We start from the raw sequence: 9263 nt of genomic DNA, 5'->3' as shown, positions 1-9263 counted from the left end.
AATCCAGTATTGATTCTAGATGCATTCCTACAATCTCGCGAACTTCAGGAATTCTGTGATACTTATAATAGCCAGACTATTACAAGCGTTCATCAAAGTCTAGCAAATACAGACTTCTTACGCTTAATTATCCGTAAACAAGAAGCAATTAGCTTTCCAGCAGGCTGTTCACGTCTAGCGATTTGGTATGAATACCAGTATGCTCAAACTAGGCGTCAAATTCGGGTATGAAGTGATTCTGAATCGGTTCTGAGCGGGTTCAATACTAATTTACTTATAGTATATTCAGTACTTTAATGATGACGGCAATACATACCTATGTATTGTATTTCATGCAGAGCAAGCTGAATTATGGAAGAAAGAGGCTTTTAATACTTTCCAGGTAGATACAAACTATAAACATCTAGCTGGAAAGGAGGAAGTTGAGGTTATTTGGGGATGGTATAATTCGATATCTTCGAAAGGTGCGTAATCGCTTCTAAATCGATTTAGAACGGATTCTTAACAGATTCCTAACTATTTTAGCAATTCCACTTATCCGAGTTTTTACCAATTCTGAAAGTACAGAAATGTATCAGCAGATGTATACAATTGTGTTTAAACTACTTTATAAGAAATTTGGATATAAAGTCAAGTGGAAACACCTTCATGGTAGGGGTCTACTAGGTATTACAGTTGATCAAGACCATAAAAACCTTATTGGTATGGGTTCTTAATAGTTTCTAAACCGATTCAGAACCGATTTATAACTAATTATCTAGGGTTTGGGAAATATCTATCTCTGGAATGTGACCCAGAGCATAGACCATGGGCATGGCAGGTTGAACGCTCTGTACGCTTCTGTTTAATTCATTTCCAACGAGGGATTGAGGCATACTGTACAGAAGACCGTAGCCCTGACTCTCTATGGAATCAAATGCGCAGCCTACTATTCTGCCGTTCCTCAGAAGACTACTTCGCTTTATGTCAGGCATTTGAGAGTAAGGATCAATTCTATATCGCTTCCGAATCGCTTCAGAATCACTTGGGAACTAATTTACTTAGCTGAACCTTAAATAAAAGCATGGGCTCAACATAAAGCCCGAAAAACAATTGCAGCTGGACTTAATCAGAACTGCTCTAAAATCCCCTTATCAGATTGGAGTCAATTCATACCTAATACAAATACTGTTGAGGTTTTACATGAAGCCTCATATACTTGGAGTAATCGGTATTTACCATTACTTACATGTATCCAGAAGTAAGTTTGGAATCCCTTCTGAATTGATTCGGAGTTGGTTTGGAATGCGTTGAGAACTAATTCAAAAGTACTTAGATGTGCAGAATACGATCGCCATCTTTTAGAGCAGGATACAGTGTTTACAACACTAGGAATCCGGCTTTCCTGGAAAGATGTTTCTATTATTAGCCGTTATAATACAGCTGCAAGCCGTTTACGTAAGTTAAAAATACTTTAATATTTATTAATAATTATTTCTAAATTATTTTAGAACTTAAACGCCAACGCCAGAGGGAATCCCGTGAGCAACTAGATAATGAACGTGTTGAAAGGCTTTTATCAACCCGACTCTTTACGTCTAGTCCCTCAAGGGGTACTAATTCAAGAAGTCCATCCTCAATTCCGAATCGATCCCGAAGTCTTTCAGAAGCGATTCGGAATCGATCCCCTCGTCTTTCCCATGCTTCATCTTCTGGGGTTATTAGGTCAAATACTCTCCAAAGAACATCTATTTCTAACTTAAGAAACGAAATCAGACAGGGACAACAAGATGACTTTGACTTACAGAAGCAAAGTCTAGAATTAGAAGAAAAGCGATTAGAATTAGAAGCAAGAAAACTTCTAGTTGAAAAACAGAAGCTTGAACTACAAGAAAAGGAACTAGAGTTAGCAGAGCGGCGGAGAAGGTTAGGACTTTGATAGCATATAGGATAGGTAGAGAATCGATTCTAAATCATTTCTATATTGATTTAGAAATGCTTTTTAAAAAAAAGCTTAAAAACCGAACGCCCCGGGTATCTATAAAGAATTGATTCTAAAGCGGTTCCAAATCGGTCCCGAAAGAAGTCCCAAACTGGTTCCAAACCGATCCTGAATTGATTCAGGCCTCATCTTCTTCATCATCCTCAAAGCGGGCCCAGACCTCACATTCCTGATCGCGAAGGGCGGGAGGACATTCTGAATCGATTCGTAATTAGTTCTGAACTGCTTCAAGACTGATTCTAAACTTACTAGCATTGCGGGCAGTGGTGCAGTAGGTGCACTTGCCCTTGGCAGGGAAGCCGGCGGCGCGACGCATTTCGGCGAAGTTGATCTGTTGCAGAATCGATTCAGAATGGGTTCCAAAAGGATTCCGGATCGATTGAGAATCACTTACCACAGTTTGGTTGCCCCGCTTGCGCGTGGGCACGGCAAGAAGGGGGGAGGGGTCTGCGCCTTCCGTTTCTTGGAAGGAGTCTGCAGCTCGCTGTCATCGCGAGCGCCGATGGCGATGCCGTGGATGCGGTCGTAGAATTCTATTCATAATCAGTTTAGAACTAGTTCAGAATCGGTACAGAATCAGTTCAGAATCACATACCAGCTGCATCATCGTTCTCCTCGACGGAGTTCGCGCCGGACTTGCGGCTCTTAACCTTGGCCGGGACCCCGTCGAGCTTGTGCTTCTTGATGTGGTTCTTGAGGTTCGACTCGCTCGAGAACCGCTCCGTCTAATCGATTCGAAATTGGTTCTGAACTGATCCGGAACTGATTCTGAATTACCTTGGTGCACGTGATGCTGCTGGATCTACCACCCCAGCGGCAGTAGAGTTCGCCAGGGGCGAGCTTGACTTCGCCAGCCTGAATCGATTCAGAACTGTTTCTGAATCGTTGTGGAATCGCTTCTGAATCACTTACCTCGTTGAACTCGAAGGGAGGAAGATCCTCCATGCGGTGGTTCTTGCCGCCCTGGAGAAGACCTTCTTTGTAGGTCTTGTAATCGTCCTGATTCTGAATCAGTTCTGAATCGATCCTAAACCGATTCCATTGTACTTACAGAATCCTTGTATGAAGGCATGATGTCGGATTTCTGAACTGATTCGGAAGTAATTAGGAATCGGTGCGCCAGGGGGGGGGGGGGGGGCGCATACGATTTGAAAGGGTTACGGAGGGAAAAGGAAGAGAATCAGAATAGAATAGGGATTTAAATATTAATATGGGGTATGCACCCTAATCAGTAGTGGGACGCAATCAGTAACTGGTCCGTGCACCTGACCGATTAAAAATTCCATGGTCAGGTGGACCCACTTCACCTCAATACAGCCAATCATAAAATTGGTCAGATAGACCCATAATTCATTTAAATAAGTGGGTAATTGGTCAGGTTATCCCCCCCCCCAATGGTCGCCTTGACCATACCCTCCAGACTCCCCAGGAACTCTAATCTGTCTCGAACCAAGCTGCCGGGATGGTACGCTATGAACCCAGGACTGGTCGCCCACTGCCCACGCGATCCAGCCAGATTTTGAAAGAGGGAACGGACGCCTGGGAAACCTGGGATGGAAGCTGGAACAGGAGCACGGTGCGCCGAATCTCGGTCGAGGCAAGCCGCCGTGACCGCTTGCTGCGGCTCTTCGGGTTGAAAGCCGTGAATTCTCGCGAGACCCGGGTGGACATAGTGTAGCATAGAATCATGGGGCGGCGCACAATATGGGGAGCTGGTCTGAGGGGGGGACGAAACTTCATTCTTTTTCTCCTCCCCCCACGACGGTATCCGTACCATATCCACAGCAGAAGATCTGGACCGGGACTCAACGGGTCGATCGATGCCGAAATCGAAACCCTGCATGCCGTTACTCTGTGCCAGCCCCAATCCGTTCGTTCCCCTCGAGATTCGCACCCTCAACCTTTGAGACGATACCGACACCGAGCACCGAGATACTTGCGTCTCTCACTTACATAGTACTAGAAAGAGAGATGAGTTTAAAAGGAACAGTGTTTCGAGGCACCAGCAAGTGCTGTACCACCATCCAATGTTCAAACGTCCACATCCAGCCATTCAGAACGAGGGGGGGAAACAGTTCATCCACACCCACCAGATTGACGGGCGCAAAAAAGCTGCACGAAAACCACGGCTGACCTGAAGCCTCGATTTCCAGTTATCTATCCATCCGCTTGCAGGGCGCTGATACATTCCTGGCACGCATCGACAGGCAGGGCGAAGGGCGAGAGAGTCTTAGCTCCCGAGGAGCGGTCACTGAATGGAGGTTGACTAGAAAAATCCATGTCCATGCTACTGGACCCGGGCTGCCCCCCGTTCGCTGCTTGGGTATCCTCCCCAATCCAGCAGTTTGCCCTCGTCTCGGCGAATCTTTGTCAGATATCACAAAAAACCTTGAGTTGCTTACGGCCAGAGTCAAGGGGCCCGAAGTATGTGTCCTATTTGCCAGTTCAGTGCCTGTGAAGTGCCCATCAGTAAACTATATCGATTAATCATGGATTGGCTAACATGCGACTTTCCGTTTTTCCCTTTCCCATCCCACCCCCATTCTCCATACCCTCCATCGAACATAGTATATTCCCCTCGACGCAAACCTTGAGTTGAGCAAAATAGGCAACTTGAGCATATAATTGCCACGCGCATGACAGAAAGTAGTTTTCGCATGGAGAATTAGGCTATCCGAACCGCTGGATGACACGGGCAGCACATGTTGTTTCTTCTTCTCATTGTCTGCTACTCGTTTTCGAAAAATGTGTATTACCGAACCGAGTATACGTACTTACACTTATGTACACTTGCCATGACGGGGCGATAGAAAAAGCCGTTGAAGGAATGGAAACCCCCCCCCCCCCCCCTCCATTTCGGGGGTGGAATTTGGCCTGCAGTGGGGGCCAAGACCTAGACGGTAGCATCCTACACAGTAAAGGTCAGCAAAAAAGGCGGTTCTCTTGTGGAGTGAAGGAATACTCAAAGCGGATAAGCCGAGGTTGAAGAGAAGGGCAGAAGTCGACATTGCCAGTACCTCCAGTACCTCACCACTGTGCCAAAGTACCGCCGAAAACGATGTAACTACACAAGACAGCACAAGTCTCTTTTGTTTCCCACGTCTTCCGCCCTGATCCCAGAGCCCCCCCCCCCCCCCCCAAGTGCAGACAGACGGATACCTTTAGCCTCACTTTACCTTGAACAAACAGATATTAGGGCAGCCGGGGGTCCTGGCCACAGGCCATGACAGTGGATATTCCCAAAGGAATGGCACGCTGGGCCGGGGGGGGGGAAGTTGACGCCGGGAATGTCACTCCGCCCGGTAGCATTCAGCGGCATGTGCCCGAGGTGTAGCACCCATGGAATGGCGCTGGAGGTTTTCTCATCCCCCTCGACTTGTCTATTTTTTTGTGTGTAAAACCTCGCGTTGTTGAGTGCCCTCTCGGCTTTTTGATGGTTTTTTTTTTTTTTTTTTTTTTTCCCATGTCCACAAAAATGGCCAAATATCCTCAAGGAAGGAAAATAAGTTTTTTTTTTAAAGTCATACTGGTCGATCTCGCTAGGAAACACGGCATAGGCATGGTTAAGAGATCCGGTCGCTTACTAGCGTAGGCTTAACATCAAAGATCTGCTCGTCCCTGACAAAAGTCCTTCTTCTGCAGTAGAATACACCTTCGGCGCCGTTTTGTAATCCGGCATTCGGCAGTTGCAAATCGTAGTCGCTCGCGAGTTCTCCAGTTTATACCCTTTCCCATCTTCAAGTACCTAAGACGATATACTCTACTATGTACAAGGATCCCAGCCTCGTATTGCTTATCAAATAAGAATAAAAGGTTTGCAAGTGAGGCAAATAGCACAACGTCCCGGGTCTTCGCTCGCTGCCATGCATGGGGATTGCCAATCTATTTTGCATTGCTTAAATTCGTTGGATGATACGCTCGGATGTCATCTCCCGGATCCACGACACTGTTAGGACCACCACCAAGTCTTCACTGCAACCCCTTCCTGAAGCCGTCCCTTTCCCACTAGGCAAGGGAACATCGTCTCGTCTCATTTAGACCCCAGAACATGCGCCTGGCCCAATAACGGTTGTCAGTTGACATTCGCGACTAGGTCTGTTTCCGTTAGCCACGACTTTCCTGGCCCATTAACCCCGCCCCAGTACGGAGCACTTTGTAGAATGGGGGTAATGGTCGGTTCCAGTTGGAACGGCCGCTATCGTGTCTAGCAAAAAAAAAACAACATCTGCCGTCTCCCGGAGCAAACGGGCATCGTCGCCTCTAACACCGGACATAACGCTTTTTAGGAAACCCGTCAGTCCACTCACTCATGGCTGTATCTTGGGGATTCACAAGGGTACTCGCGTACTCTACCCACCGTTGATGGATGGATGTATGGATGGATGGGTAAATCCCACAGACGCCCTCCAAAGGCACAGCACGCACAGTCCCCTCGATTCGACCTCCTTTGTCGCCCGGGTCCGTCAATCATACATAGTCCACGTTACCAGCACGGCCGCGGTATTGAGATATGCAGTGCTAACAGCTGCTGCGTAACCTCACAACGTGCGCGCTACTGCCTATCCCCCATGCCCAGTCGTCATTTGTGGAACATGTCAAACGCGGATCGCGTGGGCATTGGGTAGTGCCGGGTTATTATGATTATTCTTATTTTCGTTTGATACTCTACACAAGGCGAAACAGGGGGACCATAATCGGCTTCAATTTCATAAATGTACCTTACCAATTCAACTCGACATTCACGGTTGGATGCTTCGGAGAACCGAATACAAGAGCCGTCTCTAGTTTCCAAGGGATGTGGGTAAAGGGTACCTTTGCCGGTATTACCCTCGCTCCCCCCACCAGCACACCTATATGTCACAACTTCAGGCTTCTGAGTGGAAAGAGAAGAAGGACAGGAAGAAAACAAAGTGGGTAGAATGGTCCAGAACCGTCACCTTTCGGCTTTCCACACTGAGTTGTAGATCGCGATCCTGATCAAGGATGGCGGTCAGCCGTTACGGCTGCCGAACGGCTGCCGACCGGCATCCAATCATCCCCCGGCCCTCGCGGGTCGGCAACTAAGAGTCGGGGTTTTGACATGGGAGGGGGGTCAAATAGGAGACTTTCTCTATTCTCAGTGGCAAACGCCAGCAGTCTTACCTTAGTGAGCATCCGCCGCTGTCAGGGTCACTTCTCAGCTGATCCCCAGCAGACTAATAAACTAGCTGCATACCTGTCAAACCGAACTGCCGCGTCTCGTTGAAACTCCCGCTTTGGGGTCTCTCATCCGGCGCCGAGCTGCAAATTTCCGTCACCTATTTCCGTTGTGGACAAACATTAGATTTTAACAAGACATTGGTGCGATAAAGATCTTCGTTCGCCGGTATCGCGCTAAGGAGGGGGAGGAGGGGGAATGTATACTATGCGTCTCTTTCAACCTGGAATAAACGGCTGACGGGGGTCACTACTACCAACCTCCCTGTGCCCGCACTAGCGCTGGGGGCACATGGTTTTTTTTTTTTTTTTTTTTTTCTTTTCTTCTTTTTTTCTCAGCTTTCCACATTGACGAAATGGTTCAGCTTTTTCTATCGACGCTCTCTTTTCAACCGCCAGCATACGTATGTTTCTGCACAAGCATGACTCAAAGTCAGATATGATCGTCGCTTTCCAAGCCTCAACTGCATGTCTGACCCTTAACTTGGGCATACAAGAGGATCACGCGGCAAGAAACAGCTGGTGCCGTGCCTCTCCTCCCAAACGCTCACCGCAACCTGACATGAGCGCGCATTTTCCCAGACCAAAGGCCATTGGCCGAGTCTCTTCACTGTGCCTGCAGTTGTGCGGGCCAATATCCCCTCTGTCGGATTGCGTCTGCATATTCTGCTGGGTCCCAGAACACCATAGTACGCCTTTTTAGCCCGTCAAGACTCTCTGGCCCCATGTATATGTCCCTCCTCTGATGTTGCCCAAGTTCCAAAGCAGTGGATCGCATAGAATATGTGCCGCAAGCAGGTCTCGTCATATCCACCCTGTTGTGGTTCGTGTTAAGCATCATTTACACCCTAGGGCGCCCGAAATGACCTACCACAATGCCTCACCGAAACAGGGATTTCTCTTTTTCTTCCCCTTTACCCTTTCCCATCCATCTCTCGAGCTGCATCGAACAAGGGGATGAGGCCATGGCTGCCTCCCAAGGTAACATTATTCTTTTTTTCTGCCCTCTCATGACAAGTAACGAGCCTGGCCCCGTCTGGCTAGCGCGGCCGAACCAAACATCCATCAAATAATGGGAGAGAATGGGTTTAGTCTGCATATCTGCGCAATACCTGCAACCATGGTCTAGGCACTGGGCTCTCACCCCTCGCCAAAAGTCCCTGGCTGTTCGTTTGACTGTCTGCCCATCCAGCTCACTTCAACCAGGCCGGGACAGGCTTCCGGCATGTCTATATTGTAACGTAATGGCTTCATTGCTGCCGGCCGCTGATGTTCAAAATCTGTAGACCCCCAAAGCGCCACAGCCCTGTCTGTTTCGTTTTAATTTTAATTTTATTATTTTTTAAAATATTCTTCCGTCGGCTATGAGACACCGCCGTCCAACAGCATCTCATTGCCTGCCCCGTGCCGCCGTTCCAACTGAGTGGTTCACTGGGGGGGCTCGTGCCTGCAAGCGAGCCGAAGCACACCGTGCCAACGCGTTCGTAAGATTCCCGTCCGTGCCGCTCCGTTGGGACATTCCATATTAGGAGCGTCGGGCGGCATCGTCGTGAGCCCAAGGTGCTTGACCGGGGGGGTCATCTCCTGCCGGCGAGCTAAATCCATGTGTCCCAGAGTAGCTGCGTGCGTTGAGAGAGAGCTTGACAAATGTTTCCCATTCGTGCCGGTTCAAAGACTGTAAGCCCGCCCCCTTGGCAAAGTAGCATTCCACAGCTTCGCAGGGCAAAGAACTGACGAGAAGCGGACGACCCGGCAGGCACAAATTGCCAGACTGACTTCCTGTGCCCAAACGCTTCCCCCTACCTTACCTACTACATTGGCGGTTGCCTTGCCTTGTAACACTGGCCACGCCCGCAACGAGATATTTCTGTATGGTGGTGGTATCATGCCACCCCATCCCCCCCTTTCGCTGACTTCTCTTCCGTCGACCTGCAGAGCCAAGAGCGGACTAACCACAGCACTGGCTGCCGCTGGGCCCGCGGAGGGAACACGCCATTTTCCCCTTTCCCCCCTCGCATGTTTCGCCCTTCCTTTTTCTTTTCTTTTTTTTTCCCGTTTTCTTTCACCGCTAGAACAGACCCTCTTT

At 48.6% G+C, this 9263-nt stretch overlaps 1 protein-coding gene across 1 annotated transcript; it reads right to left on the bottom strand.

Annotated features, from left to right (window-relative positions):
- Positions 1 to 2371: 2371 nt before the first annotated feature.
- On the bottom strand, positions 2372 to 3053 carry CTRU02_210932 (uncharacterized protein; the record flags this gene model as incomplete). Its single annotated transcript, XM_070205549.1, has 5 exons — positions 2372 to 2514; positions 2577 to 2706; positions 2759 to 2836; positions 2894 to 2980; positions 3033 to 3053. 5 exons carry the CDS (start codon positions 3051 to 3053, stop codon positions 2372 to 2374), a joined length of 459 nt encoding a protein of 152 aa, XP_070060792.1.
- Between the last annotated feature and the right edge of the window lie 6210 nt (positions 3054 to 9263).

This window comes from Colletotrichum truncatum, assembly GCF_014235925.2.
Source record: "Colletotrichum truncatum strain CMES1059 chromosome Unknown Contig_0007, whole genome shotgun sequence".
Lineage (NCBI taxonomy): Eukaryota > Fungi > Ascomycota > Sordariomycetes > Glomerellales > Glomerellaceae > Colletotrichum > Colletotrichum truncatum.
This window is presented reverse-complemented; position numbering and strand designations above follow the sequence as displayed.